This window comes from Pyrgilauda ruficollis, unplaced genomic scaffold (genome assembly GCF_017590135.1).
Source record: "Pyrgilauda ruficollis isolate IOZ18807 unplaced genomic scaffold, ASM1759013v1 scaffold55, whole genome shotgun sequence".
Classification (NCBI taxonomy): domain Eukaryota; kingdom Metazoa; phylum Chordata; class Aves; order Passeriformes; family Passeridae; genus Pyrgilauda; species Pyrgilauda ruficollis.
In genome coordinates this window covers 4,946,526-4,970,002 of record NW_024527155.1, presented here as the reverse complement: position 1 = coordinate 4,970,002, position 23,477 = coordinate 4,946,526, and the positions used below count along the sequence as shown (strand labels likewise).

Sequence of the window (23,477 nt, the reverse complement as noted above, 5' to 3'; positions counted from 1 at the left end):
TAGCAAACAGAGTAGTCACAATAGCAAATACAGTTTAGTACTTTTAATGTAGACTTCTCAGTTTTAGAAGAACTCCAAAGAGTAGCAGAATGAGAGTTCAGAGTCTTTTCCAGCTGAATAGGTTACCAGACACAACAAGTAATTTTATGTTTCTGTGTAATATATGGGTTACTTGTATGTTTTTTTGCATAAAAAATGCTCTGTTTTGCCTTCAAGTACAAATCCCAGTGTCAAAGTTTTAAGAAAACAAGAATCAAACACATGCTGAAGACATGCAAAATTCCACAGGGAACAGCAGAAAATAGTAAGAGCTCCTCCATTAGGAAATATTAGTAAAATCAAAGAATGCCTAATGGAACAACCTTTTTAACACTCTATAGTTCTGCTGCCAACACACAGAGCATGATCAAAGCTTTTTAGAGGGATTAAAAAAGGCACCTGAAACTTCTAGCAAACTCCCAGATGAATTCTCCAAATAGAGCACTCAGTTACCATCAGGGGAGCTACAATTCCAACTATTCTAACAAATAAGAGTGAACATCTCAGGCTATTTAAATGCAGACACTATTATTGTGTAGCAATCTACACTTTTAAGAAAATGCAAGCTCCCCAGGGAAGAGATCATGGGTACTTTCATACCTAGAAAGAAGGGAGCACCCTAACCTAGAAAACAGCCACACCTCATCATTCCAGAACTATTAGATGCTTTAGGAAACAAAATTTAGTTTAGCAGCCTAAAAAGATTCCCAAATTAAAGAGACAGGCAGAGGAGATGCAAAAATTCAAAGCAGCTCTCATTTAAAGATGTCTTACTTTTATTCTCTAGACAAGGAGTGACTATCAGCTGCCTCACACCCACACCTCCATTCTGTCCCCCAGTTTTATTCCTCTGACCTCCAAGTCTCATGTGCAGGAAAAAGTACAGGAAAGTACAGAAGAGTCTCATGTACAGGAAAAAGTGAACTCTCACCTTTCTTCTCTCTGGCGATTTGTCGCACTCCTTCTCTGAACTCAGAAAGAACTTGGAGGTACGGCATCACTGTAGACTCAATCTGCAGGATCATTATTTCCACAGTTAGCTAATCATCATTTAGATATAAAATATGTCCCTACCCACTTCATATTTATGTGCTGTTGGATGGAACCTGACCCTCAGGGCAGATCTGTATCAATAAAAATTGTCATTGCTCTATTGATGTCAAAGGATAGATGAAAATTTGCATTAGCTATCAATTTTACTTTTGTGCAGATAAAATCATCTTGTCAAGTTCAACCTCTCCCCATTCCTTTTTCACCTCCTTTCAGTTAGATACATCACTTCCACAGGGTTATGCCACAATCCAGCTAACTATAATGCAGTGCAAGGATAAGAACAGCAATCAGATGAATTTGCTCCTTGATGTACTGTGTTGTCTTAGGCCCAGCCATTTATCAGATAATGATACCACGTCAAACAGTTATTAGGACTAATTTTCATTAGAAACAGTTATTAGGACTGATTGTCATTTCAGAACCCAGATCTGTTGCTTAGATTTTAGCTTATGCTAATTGTATAGACAGTGCAATTCTCTATATTTCTCATACAATTCCCTCTCCCACAAAAAGTGGGGAAAAATTACTGTTGAATTATTTCAGGTGTAAGTAAACACAGTTACGAAATCTCAGAGAAAAGGTCCTGTGAGTCTGGTCTCAATAGCAGTGAATAGCAGCAGCAAGCAGTTAGTGAACAGCTACAAGAACAACTACAGATCAGCTACAAAAACAACTACAGATCAGTGTCTGCAAACACTTTTCCAGAATCCCAAGAGGAAAAGCCAGGCCCCTGGGGGAAAGCCTAAATTAAAAGTTTAATTACTTTGGAGGGTGGGAAAGAGAAAAAAAAATTGCAAACTTTTGTCTCTTCTACAATTTCCACGTCTTTCCTGTCTTTTTAATCTTCGTGACAAATTTCTGCACAATTAAGGGCCAAGACAGTCTGTCATGATGTAAAAGTGCCCCTACGAAAAGAACCGAGGAGTTCTGTTAAAACCTTTTATAAATGTGAACATTGTAATCAGCTTCATAATCAGATCCAGTGCTGACAAGTTTGGCCCAAGGAACAGACTGGAAAGTAAGGAAGAGTCACATCTCCACTCCCTCACTGCACTGCAAATACCTCTTCATGGAAATCAAGTGGTATGGGGAAACAGGCACTGTCACTACTTTATCAGTCATTTCAAGATGAAAGATTTTTATTTCCACAAAAACTAACTTGAGAGAAATGCTGAATTCACTTTGAAAGCGATATTACGGAACAGAGGTTTTCTGACTTCAAATCTCTTTTCTGACTTCAAATCACTTCTCAAATAAATTACTGACCCAAGGTAATTAAGCTAGTTTTTCTTTTAGTACTTTTGAACTGGATTATGCTTTTTTTGGAGATATTGACTCAATTGGTTCTTTCATCTCTAATTTAAACAGGGGAACAATTGGCCTTACCCAAAGCCTTTTGTAATTAATGAGCAGTTTTTGAACCTTGAAAGTTCCCCTGCTTTAATTTGTGTTAAAATAAATAAGAATTTGCATGGAGGACTGAAAGTATGATATTTAGTGAAACAGCCAAAATATTTGTGATATTATGCATTTTTATATTATAATGCTTAACACTAGTAATGATCTAGATGATAAAAACAAAAGCTTCTCGAGTGTAAGAAATGTTAGCACAAGATTCTTCTGACCACTGTGCTAACAGTGTTGCAAAATGTGGAATGTGTCAAACTTTCTTTAGAAAGGATATTCTTTAATGTTTACTTTTTGTATCCTTTCAAGCCAAATCAACAAGAAGGGAGATGTAATCCCTGACACAGACAGCAGCTAACAAGCAATCTCTAAGTGATGCCCAGACTTTAGAAAAACAAACTACTTGTGGGTAGAATTTCCTCGTTAAGGTTTAGGGCTGGACATGCTACAGTGATCTCAGACCTTAGGGGAGGTTAACAAAACTTGGGCAGAAGGATGGACCACTGATAGTAGACACAAAGAATGCCACGAAGAATTTACAGGCCACAAGGACACTTGGCAGAATTCCCAAGATAAGGAGGAAACTCATAAAGCCAACTCAGCAACTGTGCTGAATCAGCTCCCACTGGGTAAAAGGTAATTTCAAACACCAACTCAGGGACCAACAACTCAAAAGAACAGAAGGACTGAGCGTGCAGACTAATTAGCATGGGAAGCAAGAAATTATTAACCAAGAGAAGCTAGAATACAAATTAATAAGAGAATTACATAACTTGTAGCCAATGAACACTAGCTGCTTTTTTTTTGCTAAAATGCATAAAATAGTAAAAAGTTTTGATAGTTGGTGTGTTTGATTTGTGGAATACCACTGAGCATCCAGGCTTGCGCAACTCTGAAACAAATAATCAATGCTGCTCTTGAGGGTGTAATTACTGGCTTGTTGCACATGGGTAACAAATCCAATTTTTTTGGACATGTGTTAGCACAGGATTTTTTTTTTTTTTTTGCACAAGATTCTTCTCACTCTACTACCCTTGGCAGTGCTATTTTAAAAGAGTGAAAGGACTTAGCTTCAAGCTATCACCAATCCTTCCATAAAGTGTATTTATTGGAAACACTGCCTAAAGTGTTAAATACAAATTTAATTTTCATTTTCCCTTAAAAGGTAAGTGTTAAAGTTCTACCTTTCTTCTGAAATTCAAAAGAATTCTGAGCTGAATTTAAAAATCACTATTGATGGGCTTTGTAGGCAATACAGAACATCTTCCTTATTATATCATTAATGGAAATTTCCACAGCACGCAAATGTAAGTATTAAATTGGGAATGAACACTCATCCCATAATTGCCATTCTTCCAACCACAAGCAAGCTTGCCAAGTCCTTTGATGAAGAAGAAGTTAAGCTTTTTTTTACACCAGAAATGTTTCATTTATTCCTCCTAAGGAGGAACAGAAAGGTGCATGGTCGCACCTTTAATGCAGAAAAATATGTAAAGAACAGAACTGATGTATCCACAAGAGATTTTTGGCACAAACAAAGTGTTGATAGCTCTCACATAGAGTTATTTCTCCTGCCTGCACCAGAAAATGCTCCAGGTATTCCAGAGCCCATCAGCACTTTCATCAGGTACCCCTCAGGTATTTCCAGAAAAATTCTGCATTGCAGCAAAACTGCTGGGTGACTAAAGCAAAGCAGCCTTTGAAAGCCACATAAAAACTGTGGCTGCAAATGAGGTCAGAAGAAAAGATTGAAATGTGGATAAAACTCCAGCTGCCTCCAGGCTGGTTTCTGGTGTACCACAAAGAAGTTTAATCAGTATAATTACATTTTTGAAACTACTTAGCATACAAATACTTGTAATGAGTCTTCAGACTGTAACATGTGCCGCCTGTAGTTCACATGTGGTTTAGGAAACAGACTCATCATTCAGAAGACAAGATAATTCTTCTTCTGGTTGCTATACAATTTGTCTGCCATTAAATCAAGCAAACCTATAAAAACCCCAGCTCTTGTAAAAGAAAAATCCTGTTTCCTAAGCAAATTAATTACATCAGATTCAAAAGCTAAAAGCAAAAAGAATGTAATTCAGCTACATATTAGTAATGTCATCACTTTAACCTAAGCTCTCAAATGATCAGAGTAATTTTGTTTAGTGCATTTTGTCCTTCACTTACATTTATGTTTTGACTAGTCCCTCCAACAGGAAACCCAATTGCATCATCACTTTCTATGGCACCAAAAATCTGGTGAAGGCAAAAGAAAGATTGTACACATTAACTCACAGGTATGTGCAAACTAAGCAAAATCACATATACTAGGCTTTTGAATAGCTCTCATTCAACCCAGAATTCACACCTTTATTAAGATGATGTTCTGATTTGTAATTGATACATACCAATTGATGTTCTATGGATGATCTGTAATTGATACATACATACACCATACAAAGCATTGGCTTTTAGATTTAGCTTTAAAGATGTCAGATTTGTCATTCTGACTTCATATTTTTTCTACTATCTAATTTTTCTTGAAAGTATTAGTGGCTCTCCACTATTCAACAAAACATTAGCTGAAAACATAATGCAATATGGAGGCCTGAGAATTGTTCCTGCTGCAGCACACACTGCAGCTTGGGTTGTTTTGGCTGGGGGATGTGTGGAAGATCTCTAGTTTCCTGTAAAATTTAAACAAAGACTGTACAGATCCTTCCATACTTGAAAATACAAGTTATAACTGCACAGTGCAATAGCAACATTACTCCTTGCTGTTACATACCTTTAGCATTTGAGTGAGATAGGAGCTGATGTTTTCTAAAAGAAGTCTGTTTGGCATCTGTCTGGAGGATTTCTTTGCAGCAATATAGGAGTTACTCTGGCTGACCAATGAGCGCATTTCTTCTAAGACCGAGCGGGTGTCAACATTGTCACACAGTGCTTCATGAATTGCTGCTTTCTTCTCGTAAAAGCTGAGACAAAAAAGAGTCTTTTTAACTACTCATGCCAAAAGCCCTGCATTGTACTCTGAAGAGTCTCTGGTAGAAGAGTAAGGGGACCTAAAAGTAAGGGAACTTTTTGCTGGTTGTAGTTTATGTTTGAAGAAAAAACAGATGAGCAAGATAAAAGGCACTATCATGATGCTGCTGTTTTACTGCTCGGACAAAGGCAAGCAGGATAATCTAATTGGCAACAACTACCCAAACAAACTATCAAACAATTTATCAGCAACTGGCCTCTTCATGCAAGTTTTTTTTTTTTTTTTTTTAATTTTTTTTTTTTTCTTACAATATTGCTCTCCTATCCCTGTGTACCAGCTAGGTTCTCTGTTTAGTGTCTTTCCAGGAAGGAGCACCAATTTGGAAGTTAATTTAACAGAAAGTGAATTGTTATGAAGATATTACAAGTAGATAAAAGGAATGAATTCATGCAAACCTTTGTCACGTTAGTGAGATGCTAGTAGGTCTAATAAATAATACAATATTTTACAATACTATTTCATCACATGAAGGTTTTATGGTTTCAAACAGTGTACTTTTGAAAAAAGAAGTGGTAGAAGAAAGAAGACAAAACCAAATATCTATGAAGCATATCTTCTATTCCTCCCACTTCTTTATCCCTTCATTTTGACCTCTCTATTACTTTTTATCTCCCACCTTTTTAAATAAAGGAACCTCAAGTTGAAGATAAAATTTTCAGAGCATATCACCACACATATCTGCATATCTGCACTCAATCCTTCAATAGTAACATTAGTGACCACAACAGTGAACTGAACTATGAAACAATTTTAGCACTGCCATGCAAGATACTTCTATTTAAAATTTCAGACAAAAAAAAAGAAGTAATTTAGGAAGCTGTCTGCATTACAAATAATAATGGTAGTTTTGTTCTAAAAGTCAAAAGACTGCAAAATTGGTATCACTGCCTCAGCAACGTATTTTCAAACACTGGCACTGATCTTTCGTGGTTTAATCAGGTCATTTAACTTCTGTTTGCCTCAGATAGCCTACCATACTTTGAAATATGTAAAATACTGGTTTTCCAGTATAATATTTCTAGTTTATAGACACTATGAATCATTGGTCGCTTCTCAGAGAGAAGACAAGATTTCACATAGTGAAGAAAATGACAGCTATCTAACAAGTAAGTTCTCATTCCCTTCACAAACATGGCAATGAGGCACGCCAGTGTACTTAACATAAACAAAAAGGAAATTAACAATTTCATCTATCCTTCATAAAGCTGTCCCAAGATTAAAATGATTGCTTGTGAAGAACTGGGATGTTAAGTAGGAATGCTACAGACATAAATATCACTATTCACATTGTAAGTGATATTGTAAGGAAAAAAGAATCAAAGATGAAGCGACACAATTCATACTTCAAGAGAAGTAGGAATGCTCCTAAGTGATATTGTAAGGAAAAAAGAATCAAAGATGAAGCGACACAATTCAGAGAAGTAGGAATGCTCAACTCACTTTTTGTTCAGCTCTACTTCTTGATTTTCCCATTTCTGAAACTGGCCTGTCACATCAGTGGGAGCTCGAAGAATATCCTTCACATTCAAAAAAAACTCCTGTAAAATAAGAATGTAACTAGAAGTTGGTTTCAATTACACATAACCGATACTTACTATGAAAGGGGTCATTATTTTTTAATGAGACTCCTAAACTTTATGGGTTCAACACTGCTTCAGCCAGAATCTAATGATGTTTCTCAAGACAATAAAACCCAATAAAATAATTTTGCATAACTCTGTCAATCACAGCTGGACTGCAATTCATTTTTATCTCTTGCTCTGTTACTACATGATACCCTATGATATTCTATTCTAACACCAAGCTGCTCACACAAAAAGTCTTTTAAAAATGTTTAGGCAACAGTTCTTATGGCAGATTTTTAAGTGTGTTGCTAGTAATGGAAGCTGAAGAATAAAATGGCTTTATAACAAGGATCTGTTTTAAATGGGCATCCAGCTTAGCAAAAAGTCATTTTAACCTAATCCATGGCCCAAACCAAACATTTTACATAAAAAGCAGAACAGCTTCAGTTAGAGAGACCAAGATCAACAATCTCAAACTGCTGTACAGGGTCCTTGTGGGAAATGTGAGTTTAAATTATAGCTCCAAACTGACCAGGGACAGGAGCTGTGCCTAACCTCTCACACACCTGCAAGGGACAGAGGCAAAGGCTCCATGTTTGTGGTGAGGATACAAAGGGGGAACAATATTCCTTCTTCCCCTTTGGCTACATTTGTGTAGAGCCTGACCTGCTAGAAATGTTAGAGAGTGTCTGCTGGACTGAGTTCTATAAGCAACTGAGAAATTGATCTTGTGTGTAAGTGCCAAGCTGCTCAGAGATGTCAAAACTTGGAGAGAGCACCCAGCTGCAGAGAAATGTGGGATTTGCAGGACTTGAGAGTTTGATGGTAGCTAAATAAGCACTGTGCCATCCCACCTGATGAATTCAGAAAGCAAACCCAGTCTGGGAATATGGCCTACATATCCTTGGAGTTCTGTTCCTTGAAAGATGCATGGCAACACAAAGATTAGAGAGCCGGAGAAGAAATGGAAAACTTACTTACATTCATAAACTTCTCATATTGAATAGCTGACTCCATGGTATTACTTGAATAATCCAGTGTATCCTTCCAAGAGTGCATGAGGAAAGCCAGCCGTAACTGTCGTGCTAGTAGGAGGTTTAAAATAAACAAGGAAAGTTTTTATAAGCTGAAACATTTTCATGGACTCCAATACTACAGTGGCTAAGAACATAATCTTTAAATTTCTTACTATCACTACATCCACCAAAAAAGCAAAACCACTATCATCCGTACTGATAAAAACCAACAAGGATGAGAAGAACAAGGAAGCTGTTCCAAAGTTAGCAAAGAAGAAAGCACCTGAAGTTACCCTGAATACAAAAAATTATCACCGTCACCACTCAAAGTACATCAAAAACATTCCCATTCCAAAATAATTTTTACCTGTGTGTTTCTTCAGTGCATCTTTTATGGTAATGAAATTCTTCAAAGATTTGGACATTTTACAGCCAGCAATTGTTAAGTGACCAGTATGCAGAAAATAGCGAACCCAGTGATCATTTTCGAAATATGCCTGCAGGAGAAAAACAAAACTCAAAGACCCAATGCTGTTTACATACAAATGAAGTAGGAAAACTTAGAAAATAAAATCCTGAGAACCAAAACTCATTTTTACACAAAGAACACATCAAGTTGAAAAACCTGAATTACTGATTTGCGTAAGCTGCACTCAAAGCAAAGCATGTTGCTCTATCATTGCAGGAAGGTCAGTTCATTCACCTCAGACTGGGCCAGTTCATTGTCATGGTGAGGAAATCTGAGATCAAAGCCTCCTCCATGAATGTCCATGGACTCTCCTAGAACGGATCCACCCATGGCAGAACATTCAATGTGCCAACCTGGACGACCCTGTTAACAAAAAGGCATTACTTGGTTACTAGTGACCGTCTTCCTCTTCTGCCCCTGTCTCATTCCCTCATGCTGTTACTAAGAGTAAAAAAGATCCTCAATCTCAGTTTCACAAAAGGAAACTGATTTAAAGATCCAACCTGGCAATACATCTGTAATGTTCTGATTATCTTGCTTACTGTTCTTTTAAAAGCTATATTAATATATTTTATCACAAGGGGGAAAAAAAGGAAACAGAATTTACTACAGATAAAGTTTGTCAATTAACAGAGGACAAATGACAAGTAACAGCCATGCTGAGCCTGCTTGTAAACTTCTGCTTAAAATGTATCAAACAGACTGATGCACATTCCAGATTATTAAATGAACATTAACCACAGAATCTTATGACTGAATACATAATCTCCACAATTTATGCAGTGTTAATATGAGGTGAAGCAAAAAAACTTGTGTAACTGTGCTACTTAAATAAGTGAAGAAAATCCAAATCCTGATTATAATGTCCTTCCTTACCTTTCCCCATGGAGAGTCCCATGAGGGCTCTCCTGGCTTGGAGGACTTCCACAAAGCAAAATCATTTGGAGAACGCTTCTCACTTAAGCGATCAGCTGAGATGCTCAGGTCACCTTTCAAAAGAGAAAATGTAAATGCATACATCTTATACCAGCATTACTGATTTTTGGCCTTGCTGTATCTCACAAAAAGATAACCTTAAAAAAAATTTTAAAAACTCCAAAACACAAACCCCCAAATAACTGAACCCTCAAAAATCCTCATTATTAACCTTGATAATCCTTTGGGGTTTTGGTTAACGTTTGGCTGACAAGTATCTGACAAAGTATCAGCTGCACTGGTTTCTAAGTTTTGACATGAGATTCATCTACATTCTCTTACCAGGCACAACTCCCATATTGCAGTTATAGAAAAAGAAATACAGAAAGAAAAAAACCCACACTCAGAGACAAGTAAGACTGCAGAATCAATTTATTCCAAAGTTAGATGGATCTAAAGTGAGACTATGATTGTCTTAATCTGCACATACAATGTGATCATAGAATATTTCTTCCTTAATCTCAGCTGCTGCACAGAATGGTTGGTATTTGTTCAATAGCTACATCTACTCCTCTGTTACCTACTGCTCTATGAGTGTCCTGATTTGACCTGGTATGAGGGTTATATTAAAACCTTTTAATATTCTTTTTATAGACTTTCTGCATGATTTGTTAAAACTATACAACTTTAGAAGCAGATAACTAATGAGTCCCATTTACTGAGCATTTTAAGTTAATCCTCTATTATAGCTCTATTAAAAAAAAAATCTATATTTGGATTTGGTTCAACACAACAAAGTTAAAGTAAGAGCTCTCAGTAGGAAAGAGGAACCCAAATATTTGTCATGAAATAAGCCCAGCCTGATATGGAAAACTTGTACCTGGCATGTGGAAGATCCAGGTTCAAGTCTTTGCTCCTACTCTCAGCCAGACAAATGGGCAAATAACTGAGCTATGGCCAAAAGACTGAATTATTCACAATTCTCACCAAAAAACCCCTCACAAACAAACAAAAAGCAACCCAAACCATCCTAGGATTATTAACATTTCTTGGTATTTTCCAATTAAAAACTTAAAGTACTGTCTAAAGCTACGAAACTTTGGCAAAGAAATTGGTAAAGGGAGTGCAGCAGGTAAATCATTAAACTCTGACTGTGACAGATCCAAATGTCAGTAAAACCAGTTGAAGAGAGCAATACATCATCAGTTTCTTCAGCAACTGAGCAAATCTTTACCTTCCCCCTCTTGAAGAGCTTTCTGATCACCTACAGCTTCAGGCACCAACTTAGCATAGGAGTGTTTTTCACTGGCATCAAACTTCATAGTATCAAAGTATACAGATCCATTGGACACATACCTGAAAAGTTAAAGATCATTATTTAGCTAACTTTCTATCACAACTGAATTTTTATCCCCAAAATCACTCCCGTAAGTTTTCTAGTAACTCCACTCACATTATGATACTGCTCAGTATTGTAAATATGACTTAGGTGAGCCTAAGTTTTAAGGCCTTACCATATGAAGATTTGGGACAAATCATTGGAAGTTATAATAAAATTAACTGAAGAGAAAATAGAAGCAAGCTATTGTTAAACTTTTGAGAGGTATCAGGAAACAGTCACAAGAACTACCATTTTTTAAAATTTATGTTATTTACAACTGATTTCTAACTGTCACATGTCAATTTTTGATGATTTTTGATGAAGACCAGGAATCAAACACAGTTCAAGTGAATGGGACTTTGACTTTATTTTAATGAACAAGGATTTCACCCTATAGTATATCATAAGAAGCATATCAGGTGAAAAATAACAGCTCTTTTGCAAACAAACCTAAAATTTCTTTATTTGATGAAAAACTGCTACTGACAACTACTGTTGCGGATGAAAACAGAGAAAACAGCTCACAGCTAAATGCTGAAAGCAATCATTCTGACATCCAGTAGCAAACTTACCCATAACCATTATCCACAATCTTCTTCACAAAATCCACAATTTCTGGCACATATTCACTAACCCGTGTCAAAACATCTGGAGGTAATACCTAGAGATGAAAAGTAGAATTATATATATGGAAATATGCACTAAACATATATCTTATGTATTGGTTACAATTTTGCTCAAAAGCAAGTGATAATAAAATCTAACACTCCTATTTCAAGCTTTCTGCTCTGAACCAATGTGCTATGGCCACTTTTTCCTCAGTCTTTAAGGGGATTCCAGATTTCTGACAGAAGAGGCAGCAAGTCCCTCTGATTTGCAGATAAATAAATCAACCTTCACAGACCTGAACCACTGCCTCACACAGCATTTCATCTGTAACAGACAAATCTCTTCTTGATGATTACCATCACATAATTTCTTAATGGCTGAAGACTCTTAAGTAGATAGTCTAAATGCTGAGGTTGGCAGGGATCTCTGCAGCCAACAGGTTCCAGCTCAAACTTTTTTGGACCAGTTTATGGTTATTTGCCCATGTTACAGCAGGGGGATGGTAAAGAGAGCACACATCAAACCTGATCACCAATTAAGTTATGTGCAACAATGACAACAGATTTAAGATTGCTGGGATGGAAACAGAGCAAGTGCTAATTTAACACCTATCTATTAATATTAAAGTAATTACTTTATTGATAAGGTTGAAATATGAGATTCTTGAAAGCTAATAAGGAGCTAAATTGTCTTCTGGGTACTGTAAGGCATGGCACATATACTTTTAGAAGAGAAAACAGTTCATTTACTTACGTTGAGTGCTTCCATATCTTTATGAAATTCCCCTTCCCAGAATTTGGGGAGCTTTGAGAATATAGAATTGTCAGTCACCTGACTGCCAAATCTTGTGTCCAGCCAGTCAGACAGCAAATCTTTGGCTTCTTCCAACAGTGTCTAGAAAACAATAATCATAATAGCAACTGATTCAAGACTTACTCCGTTTAAATTTTACAGAAAGATCTTATTCCGAACAGAGACCGAGAAATAAGGAATAAGACATTTGCAATGAGACACTTAATTGTGAATACAGAGTAATCCAGGTTTTTACCATATTTTTATTATATTGCTCTTCATAGATATAGATGAAACAACCAGAGCAAGGAAGATAAACTGATACTGATCACTTCGATAGGCATCTGGAGCTTATGCGGTAAACACCAGATGGGACCCGCAGTTGTATTACATTTTCTGTTCCCCCATTGCTACTGAACAATCTAACAGAAGCCTTACTGTGCACATTGCTAAAAAGTGTCTGAAAGACTAATTTGGACATCAGCAAGGATACCTTTTAGTCTTATATTAAAGGACTTCTATTTCTGACACTAGGATATAATGCAGAAAGCATGATTGCTTAGATTTTAAGGGTTTTTAAATGCCATTAGGTTAGTATACACTTGTATAAAAGCTTTTGATATTAGAATATCTGGGCTTTTTTAAAAAAAACATAATTTAGAGACAGGGTCTTCTCAAGAATGGAGCACATAACCATGTGTACCCCACAGTACTTATCACAAATAATCTGAAAGCAAGAGAAGATGAAAATGGAAAATTTACAAAAAGACAGTAACTACTAAAAATAGTTATAGTGACTGACTTGATTACTGGACAGAACCAGTAAAGTCAATATGAATATTTGTCACTAAATGTAATTGTTTTTAATAAAAGTAATCCTGAGCACAATTTTGGGGGAGGTATTTTCCTCTCTGATCAGAGACAGAAACACTTGTGTGGAAAACTGCCACCAGTATTGGAACATCAGAAATGCGTGTTCATTAACCTATAATGAAATTAATTAATCAAGACAAAAAAGTCAAAGAAAAAGTCTAAATACAAACAAGAGGGAAATTGTCATTGGAAAGGTTAAAAAAAAAGTTATTGATAAAAACAGCATCCAAAAACTCTGTAGTTGAACTGAAGAATCAAAGTCCCTGTATTAAATGCAAAGTACTAAAAAGTTCTCAGTCCCACAATTTCTCTTTTTATGAATTAAAGGTTCCATACTGTCTCAGGGAATTACTATGAGCTACACATTCTTTTTAAATGTCCTAACAATTATAAACCAAATATAAAATACAAAAAGGAGCTGAATCTTACCTCATGGCGTCTGTTGATCTCTTCAGCAGGGACCTTGGCTTGGAGAGCTTCTTGTAGAGGGTCAAAAGCAGACTTCACTGCATTTTGAATTCTTTCCAACATTTGCTTCTTATCTGGGTCTGTTGTTTCATTTAGTTTAACTGAAAAGAGCTACAATTAAAAATAAAAAAAATTAGAAAGCCAGCTGCAGTACAGCAGCACCATGTTCCATATACAGAATATTATCTTAGCCACATAGTACCTTGCTAGTGATGAGTAAGACATTATGCCACAGAAAAAGCTTTGACATCAACTACTGAAACATGAAATATGCTCCTCATCAGAAATAATGGTGCAATCACAAGACTTTAGTTTGCATCCAAATTAATTTTTTCAGAAAGACTTCATAAATCACTACATCATCATCATCATTACTGCTGCTTTCATTTTCTGTGCAGCTGATCGCCTTAATTGCGCAGTTGATTACCACAAATTTGAAAAGGACAAGCTTTAATGTGAAACAGGGAGAGAATAAATGCAATGTTAAGGCAGTACATCAGGCAAAGATGGTTGGGCAAAATTTCCAGGCCTCCTATTTCCAGGCCTGTATTCAATTAATTACAATCTCTTTGTGATCTGTAGTTCTAAAAACTACTAGAGAATCACCTTCCCCACCTTCAGTCCTGAATACACAATTTATTAAATCCTTAAAGCTTTCCAGCCTTTTCCTTCCAAGGTCACCAACGGTACAAAGGAGAAACCTCCCAAGCTTTAGAGGATTATGGACAGACCACTGTTCAAAAAGTCTTTTAAAGGATTATTTGAAAAGTTTGAATTCTAACACACAAACATTCAAATGCTGCTTGAGCAACACATGCACTCACAAATAAGTGCTAAGATCACAGAAATCAGGAATGCCTTTTAAAGAATTTGTCAGCTCTAAAACAATGTAAAAACCAAAGTGATGTTCAAGTTCAAGTAACATTTCTAACGTGCGCAGTACCAGAACTAAAAGAAGCAGAAAGTTTAAGGAGGCAGCAAAGTCTGAAGCATTCTTTAGATGCTTTCCTACATTATTGAGTGAGAACCTAAAACACAAGCAGAGATTACCACACCCACCTCTGAGGCAGTTCTAACATCTTCAAGCAGCTGATCTGGTGTTGATTTGCTCTCTCTATATCGTTCAAAAAGGTGATTTTGCCTTGCTCTCTTGATGATCTAGAAATCAGAAACATGAAAATATATTCCTGTGAAGTGACACATAGTTATACAAGGTGCAGATAAAATCTGTTATGTACCAAAAGCATTTCCCTATAAATTTAACAAGCTACAAGAATAATGTGCAATAATACAAATCAATCACACCATACACAGTTAATGGACTACCTCAACAGAGCAAATTAATTACTTCATCAGGCAAATAAAATATATTATCTATTTAAAATACTGAATCTCCATTTTTTGTGACAGCATTCATTATTATACAACACTAAAAGGTTTGCTACCATAGGAGTGCTACAAAACGGAGAAAATCAATGCTTTTGTGCACAAAATATACATCTCAGTTACCAAGTGTATGATTTAGCTTGGCTTATCAAGTGGCAATTATGTGTGACTGACTTCCATTCTAAAAGTTGAGCATTTTAGATTGCAATTAAAAAAAAAAAACAAACCTTACCTTGTCATCAATATCTGTAATATTCATACAATAGAAAACGTCATACTTAAAATAATCCCTCAAGATTCTTCTCAGGATATCAAATGAGATGTAAGACCTAAAACCAAAAAGATACAGCGGTGTTTTTAGTGAACACCTTTACCTATTCTGTGCACAAACCATTTTAACCTCAATCGGTGCAGCAGTTTTACTTTGCCCCAATCTATTAGAAAGTTTTTAATCCCACAATGATAAAATATGATAAGGTGCTTTTAATCTTAAATTGCAAACATTAAGTTGAAAGAGACCATTTTCTAGCAATACACTCATCTGAATAATACCTTCTTCTAATAACCTCTTGCTTCCACTAGGCACTGTTATCACCTATATCAAAGTAAGGAATGCAGTACCTGGCATGTCCCATGTGAGAAGCATCATAAACTGTTGGACCACAGCAATACCACAAGACCTTTTTTCCATTCTGAGGCTGAAATACTTCCTTAATTGAAAGGGAAGGTACAATGGTCAGAAGAAATTGAAGACATGACCTCAGAGCAGTAACACTCCATTTGGAAATTAGAACATGAAAACGTGGATTATAATTACAAAAAACAAGTAGTGATTCCATTCCCAGCTTTACCATAACTAAAGATCACCACTAGCTTTATCCTGTGAGAGAGATAATGGCGTGTGGCTGCTTATGTTCTATGCATTCTAATCAATCAAGATATAAGGTTACAACAGCTTGGACTAAGCAGGGTACTATTCAAACTGTTTATAAAAGTTTTCTTTTGCATTGAAAAAGGTTACACCCTATAATCAGTTCACAGATACTTGAATACTACATCCCATGTAAAATTAATATGCTTAATATTTCCTCGTTCCCAAAGGACTTTCAAACAAGACCACAAGAAGTTTTATAAAAGTTACACTTTTTATATTGCAACTATATAATTGGTGAGACTGTTTTTACACAGACAACATCTGAATAAAGCAACTGTGATTTTATTCTGCTCACATTGCCTTCACTTCTGTATATTACAGTTGAATGCCTGGCTACTTTGCATGACAGCTTGAAACTGGGAACTGAATATTATGCAATATGCACAAAAAGACACACACTTGTAGTGTATATATATTAATGTATACAGTATTACATTTGCCCAGCAAATGCAATTGACTGGCACAGAGCTCCTGGCCGGTGCTTGTTAATAGTCTACAAAATACAACCCAGAGACCTGACTATTGACAGGGCAAACACTTCAGAAACAAGGACTTGATGACTGCTCTATTTGTGTTTTTAGGGAAATCCCCACTTCCCTTTCATTTACTCACCTTACTGCGGGTCAGGCTGTTGTAGAGGCAGAGCCTGGAATGTTTTGTCCCTTCAGGGGGAGACCAGGGGGGCTGCACACGTTTGCCTTTACCTAGGAGAAAAGGTAGTTTAAAGAAAGTTTAAAAGACACTTTCCACAAACAGATTTGCAATATAACATTTTCTCCTTATCACATCATCATTTCAGAAGAAAAAAAGCCCCACATCTAAATGGAGAGAAGAGCTTCAATCCTAGTAATGCAGCTACTTCTGTTAGAGCCTCCTACAGAGCCACCAAAACCAAAGTAAATTATTGCAATCTAGTTTATTTTCTACTCTCTAAATTGCCATTTCTAATAGTTTTTGATCCAAGTAGCAGTGAGGAAGAGGGTGCAAAAGCAAGAGCGTGCAATTCAGGTAAAAGTATTACCATGAGTTTTGAAACTCAATGAATCATTAATGAAGTGTTATGGCAGTCCTGGGCTATTTGCAACACCGGTGATTTTACTGTGATGGCACATCACAGATCTCACACAGAATTTGCAAATATCTCCAGAGTCCAGAGGTGGTCTCTAGAGCCAATATTGACAGAGTATGTGCACTCAGGGTGAGAGGGAGAGCTGACACAAGGGCTTAGACAGAACCCCAGCTTTTTATCATGTATTGTTGCTAAGTATACAAGGCGTTTCTGAACACACTCATTTACCACAAATATACTCCACTTCAGCAAGAGACTACATTTTGCCATTAAAGAGAGCAGATAAAACCCAGGGTAACATTAATGACAATATTCTTGCATCTGTTTTCTTCTGAATTCGTAAGAAGCAACATAGCTGTTAAACTCATGGGGTTTTTTCAAAGAGAAGTATGGGCACGTGATTTGTCAAAGAGTTGCAGTTTGCTGTGTACTGGGCTGCTTACAGCTGTAATGATGTTAAACCAATTATCACATTAACTAGGAATGAAGGCAAACCAAGACATTCAAAAATAGGGCAAGTTTGCCAGCTTAATACACACAGCACTATGTTTAGGAATTCTCATGGTATGCATTTTAACTGCAAGTAAAATATTATACAAAATATTTGTTTTGACAACAAAACTGGCTTTTTTGTACTATGTCTCAGGGTGCTCTTCATTAACTCTGTTTCTCTCAGCATCTTCATATGCATATTTTGGCTGAAAACCTTCAAGTAACATAAACGTTCACAGTATAAAAAAGTGTAATCTCTTCACCTTGCTTTTTTGAGTAATTGCCCAAATAAGAAAAAAATATGTTAAGTGTAGTACTCTGCTTCACTTCATGGAACTTCATTTAACTTCCATGCTATGAATTCATGGAAATATATGTCCATCCTAAACATGTCATTGCATGAGGTACTCCTGAACAGAACACCTCAAGTTCAAGAGCAGTCTCTCCATAACATAGGTCATACACCAAGGTATGGATTTGTTTACTCTCTGATTTACAAAGATTACTCTGGCATGCTTAAATGTGGCCAACGCTTCCCTCAGGGAAAGAAGCCTATGTGGGTTAGCCTAATAAAAGATAAATCTGTAAAGCTTTCTTCAGTTCAACCACATGAACATAAGGAAAAACCCAGATACTGCACCCCATATTCTCAGCTTGTGAGTTAGGTGTCACATTTTACCCACTACACAGCGGCCAAGGGCAAAGTAAAAGGCTGGTAAAATATTGGTTAGTCTGGTCAAATACACCTCTGCCAGACTACAGCCTTTCCTCTGGTGGAACTGAAGTTCACTTGCTCTAATCCACCATGAAGTTTTCTGCCACACCAAAAAAACCAAAAAGGAAGTATTTAAGATCTAAGAAGCGTGGCAGATTTGCGTGTTATTTTCATGATGAACACTGCAGAACATCATTCTAGGATTCCTGAAACACATAGTGAAGATATAACCCTTCAGAAAGAGAGGTTTAACAGTAAAGATTTCATGGTGAGGAAAATGAAAACCTTTTCTGTTTCTGCTCCACCCTGATCCATGGAAGTCTACAGACAATCTGAAGTTAGTGGACAGATCTGCTATCAGAGCCAGGGGTGCAGCTGAGATCCCTTCTCTGCTGGAAGGAAATAATAACCAGCACAAACACTTGCAGGCACACACAACACGCAGAATTTACTCACAGCAGTCTGATTTTAACTGCTGCTCTGTTAGGAATTGAGAACACAAATGGGGAGAGGTTGTGAGAAGATGGCATTGGAGCAATACTAGTTAACAACCATCAGCAAGAATGACAGACATGCATTCATTTGTAGGTATTGCAAGCACTATACAACAGCTCTGCATTGTTATTTTGCATTATTTCATGACTCCCTGAGCAAGGATCTCACAATAAAGCAGTTAAATTAGACTAGCTCATTGGCAAACAACTCAGGAGAGTGATACAGCTCCCAAAAATGCCTGCCCATGCTTACACAATGACCTAGATTAACCAGTTAACACTTCCTCAAATCATCAGCATGCCTAAATTACCAAGGTTAAAAAGAACCCCAGACATTCTTTGTGAAGTTCAGTGTCAATAAAGAGTAAGTATTCAGTTTATTTTATTGTGGATTTGTATATTACACAACTATTTGGTAAACCTTGCAAGGAAATAAGTAGACTGGGCAAATCTTGGTATTTCCAGGAAAAAGCCCAAACCCACACATTCTTTTACAAACCAGAAGATAGCCAGCTTTTTAAAGAAAATACGCATAATCAAATTCTGTATGCTGAGGAATTTTAACTTAAAAAAAAAAAAAAGTAACAGCTTTTACATCCAAATAGGTCAGGATCTATCAACTGCACAGTAATTGTATGCAAGAATAACGTTATGACTTTGAATACAAACTGATACTGTAAATCTTAAGGCCTGCAAGAGAGTATGAAAGGGAACTTCTCAGAATTCTCAGCAATAACAACCAATACAATGTCAGCTAGTCTATAACCTGCCCACCAGTTTCATATTACTCACTTGTTTGAAGTTTACAAGGCTCATTTTTGTCACTGCTGCCATCATAGATTGCTTCTATGTGTCTGTACCACCGGACAACATGGATATACTGGTCCACAGGTGGCCCCGAAAACTTTCTGAACACCTCCACATCTGCATGTGAAAATGTGAACCCCTGGATATAACTACGAGTGCTCAGGTACTCGTTCAGAGCCTTCACCCTGGCTTCCTCTTCACTAATGCTCAGAATAAAACTGTAGCTGGAAGCTGTAAAGAGAGGCACAGGACATTTGGTCAGCATTAAAAGAAGGAGATCCCATGACCAAAATATATCCTTATAATACACATCTCCCCCTGTAAATTATCTCTGGCAACTGGTAAAAAATTTGAGAAAATTAGATTTAATACAAGCTACTAAATAACTGTGCATTTCCTGTTAACAGGATTATGTTCATGCTGCCGTAAGTTTTTGAAGACATCCTTCAAAGAGTAGTATGGACAAGAACACAGGTTTTTTCATTAAGAATATAATCTACTGAAATTGGAGAAAATCCTTCACACAGAGCAAACCTAATCAGTCACTCTTTCCATGCTGCTAAAACACCCATCCTGCCAATATTTAAATATGATTCATTTTATGCACTGTGGAAAGGCTGTGAATATGTCTACTGAACTTGAGCATGTAGTTACATCTTTGCAGGGGTGTCGCCTGCACACAGACTCCCAGCACCATGCTCAGTTCTTCCTAATTGCTCCAGAAACTCAGAACTTCAGCTGCTCTTGTATATTCCCATACTTCCCCCATGCCCCTTTCTCTCCTCAGGCACATGAATAAGATTTAAAATGAGTAAAACCTATACAAACGAGCAGAAAGGATATTAGATCATGCTCCTCTCTCACAATTTTTTAATTCTGTGACTTCTTTGGTATATAGGCAAAGCAGGTTCAGTTATGTCTCCTCTGGACAAACGCAGGGACACAGAGGAAAGCTCTGTGTGTTGGTGGGGATGCTCACTGGCAGAGCAATCCCTGTGCAAGCCAGGGGGCACAAAGCACTCTGAGGTTATGCTAGCACTGCCATTAGGCAAACCCAGCATTCACATTGCCCAACAATGATTCAGTGTTTGTAGCTCTGTTCGTGTTCAAAGTACCGTACAAACACGAAGGCAATATCCTGTCTAGGTAGTCAGCCAGCAAGGCAATTTAAGCCAAGGTCATGTGCAGTGAAGTGAGAGAGGCAGCAGGAGAGCACCTGTCCCTGCTCCCAAACCCAACAGAGACCACAGCCACAAGTGTCACTTCTCCCACTGGCAGGAATATCTCCTGCACGAGGAGTTCCCAAAGCATGGAGGTGCTCACAGAACACAACTCTTGGAAAGGCAGGAATGACAGGAGATGGGAAAGTGGTGGCTAGGAGAGATGGGAGGGATGGAACAATTGAAGTTCTTCTAAATATCATCAGTTAAAACTTTACAAACCATTTTCTACATGGAAATCAATATCCAACAGCAACTCAGGATGACAGGGAAGTGGCAACCAGATATCAAGCATGTTTGTATTCAACTCTTTGGGGTATAAATGAGATATAGTGACACATTGGGAGAACTAATAAAAAAGGCCAATGACTTTAAATGTCTTTTGTGAATTTCGATTTTTTAAATTTTTTTAATATCTATGAACAAAAGAAGACAGATCCATGTAAAGTAAAAATCCTTCTCAAGGCCTATCCATGTAATTGCTCAGTACAAATAAGGAATACCAAGGAAATAATGGTTCATAACTTGACCTTATAGGCTTGCCTTAGCCAGCTGAATGGATTCAGCTTTGGCTCACACAATTCATTTTACCATAATCTTTTCATGCTCCTAAATATTTACTGATGTTTATCAGCACAGAACTTCACATGTTTGTACACATTACATAGTTTGAAACAGTTAGGTTTCCACTGTTAATAACCTAAGTCATAAGTCTTCCTTCAACATAAATGTTGTATACATGAAAAATATGAGGGAGAAGGCAAAAAAAAAAGGTAGTACAAGAATGATCTAGGTAGAAATGAAACTATATCTCAAAGAAAAGATCTTTTGCAAGGAAAAAGCAACACTCAATTTGCAAAGTATTATTATGGTTATTATGACCATTATTCACACATCAGGCTGCTAATGGGAAGCAAGTCAGTGTATCTGAAACAATGTAAGTGCTTTCCAACCACATCTGTAAACCAATCTAAAAGGGAGCTTGCCCAAACTTACACACAAATACAACAGCACTCATACAAGCTAATTTTGGCTAGGAGAGGTAGCAAACACTGCCTGTGAATGTCAGGACCAGCTCAGCACTGATAAGCTTAACAACCGAAATTTTTTTGGATCAATCTTGGCACAGACATTAATACTTCAAATTAAAATGTTTGGCAGGCTCACTGTCCCATTCCCAGTGCCCCACATCAGTTTCACAGGCTGTGCTGAGCAGATGACTATGATAACACTGCCTTGGAAGGCAGCGTAGCAGTGGACCACTTTTTTCAAGCAAAAGGAATCAGTGACAGCTGTCTATGTAAAAGTCTGTTCTGGTTTAACTGATATCATGGCTAAAAGAAGAATAGTAAGTCTACAGAACCTGGTTTTCTGTGATTTCCATTCTGCATCCTCAGTTCCCCCCATCTTGCAATTCCTTCAATTCATTAAACAGTCCCACTGAAATATTTCCTGGTACCTCCTAAGTGCTGCATCCTATTTTCCCATACACTTCAGTAGCCCCATCACTGCTAAGTCTGCCAATGGTGTGCAAGAGGCAGCTGCCCACTGTCAAACTGATTAATTAGTACCATTCAATGGATTCAAAAAGTATCGAGGGAGGAGGCCCAATGGATATACGTACATCTGACCTGTTTTCCTTGTTGCTTTAGGAAAATAGGCTAAGGAATTGCCCTTCTCTCTAACTGCAATTTTTTCCATCCCCAAAACAGAACAGATGCAGTTGTTACTATTCAATTGCATCAGGAAGTGTCTCCTTGACAGCAGAAACACGAGAGTACTACAGAGCTAAACACTGCATAACACTGAGTTTTAACTCATGTGAACAGAGTGATCCATAGATATCATATCACACAAGAGGAAACAAGCACTGTGCATGAGTATTGGAGAGGCAGCAAAATTACCTTGAAAAATCAGAAGAATTAATGTTAACAATGCAACAGTAAAAAGTTGTTGCAAAAAAATTTTCCACTGCAGACACCAATTAATGCAGTTCTCACACCAAAACCACTGATGTACAATCCCTTTGGGTGATGTAATTGTCACACATTCTTCTTTCCATGCATGGAATGCTTCAGAGACTATTGAAGGACACTGGGAATTTGTCCGAGAGACTGCAGCAACACACAGACTCAAAGGCACAGGACAGCTTCTACATTTTATCTGGACATAAGATAACTTTTGAGGTTTAAACAAGACATATAATTCCCACAATATCAAATTTCATTGAAAATTTTCACTTTTATTAACTTGAGCATGAAAACCTCTGCTCCTTGAAGGAGTGGATGGCAAAGTAAATACAGGAAAGCCATAAAGAAGGCGGTAAGCTAGATGACACAAAACCAGGGAGTTACTTCACTTCAGGGAAAAAAAATATGTTTCCTGGGCTTCCCTGAACCTGCTAACCTTGTCAGTCATAATTAGATGACAATGTAAATGCTCTGGGAATTCTGCAGAGGCATTCTCCAAAAAGAAATCTTACCCATTTCTGAACATTTTGAAATGTAACTTCTCATCCGACTTGACTTTCACAAATTTAAGACAACCCACAAAAGACAAATGCAACATCATTAATACGGCTTCAAACTGGCCATTTATCATCCTGGCCAGCCACGCTGGTACCTCTGAAAAGGATTCCAAGCATTTGCTCAGACGAGATGAATTCTCCTTTTCCATTAACATTTCACAAGAAACAAACCAATGCAGTGATTCCAGCTAATGCCAGACACAGCATGCACA

General features: G+C 37.2%; 1 protein-coding gene across 2 annotated transcripts in view; it reads right to left on the bottom strand.

Annotated features, from left to right (window-relative positions):
• The window catches only part of CARS1 (cysteinyl-tRNA synthetase 1), a 33,474-nt gene that overhangs the window by 8,895 nt on the left and 1,102 nt on the right, over window positions 1-23,477 (bottom strand). Inside the window, exons 2-18 of one of the 2 annotated variants that reach the window (XM_041481063.1) lie at window positions 19,504-19,749; window positions 16,554-16,645; window positions 15,629-15,717; window positions 15,240-15,336; window positions 14,681-14,779; window positions 13,583-13,732; window positions 12,242-12,382; window positions 11,452-11,540; window positions 10,733-10,854; window positions 9,460-9,572; window positions 8,818-8,946; window positions 8,482-8,611; window positions 8,080-8,183; window positions 6,974-7,071; window positions 5,276-5,465; window positions 4,675-4,743; window positions 971-1,052 (exon numbers count right to left, since the gene is read on the bottom strand). In XM_041481063.1, the coding sequence (XP_041336997.1) occupies window positions 971-1,052; window positions 4,675-4,743; window positions 5,276-5,465; window positions 6,974-7,071; window positions 8,080-8,183; window positions 8,482-8,611; window positions 8,818-8,946; window positions 9,460-9,572; window positions 10,733-10,854; window positions 11,452-11,540; window positions 12,242-12,382; window positions 13,583-13,732; window positions 14,681-14,779; window positions 15,240-15,336; window positions 15,629-15,717; window positions 16,554-16,645; window positions 19,504-19,749 (2,040 nt within the window). The remainder of the gene's footprint in view (window positions 1-970; window positions 1,053-4,674; window positions 4,744-5,275; window positions 5,466-6,973; window positions 7,072-8,079; window positions 8,184-8,481; window positions 8,612-8,817; window positions 8,947-9,459; window positions 9,573-10,732; window positions 10,855-11,451; window positions 11,541-12,241; window positions 12,383-13,582; window positions 13,733-14,680; window positions 14,780-15,239; window positions 15,337-15,628; window positions 15,718-16,553; window positions 16,646-19,503; window positions 19,750-23,477) is intronic. The other variant, XM_041481064.1, reaches the window with a different exon arrangement.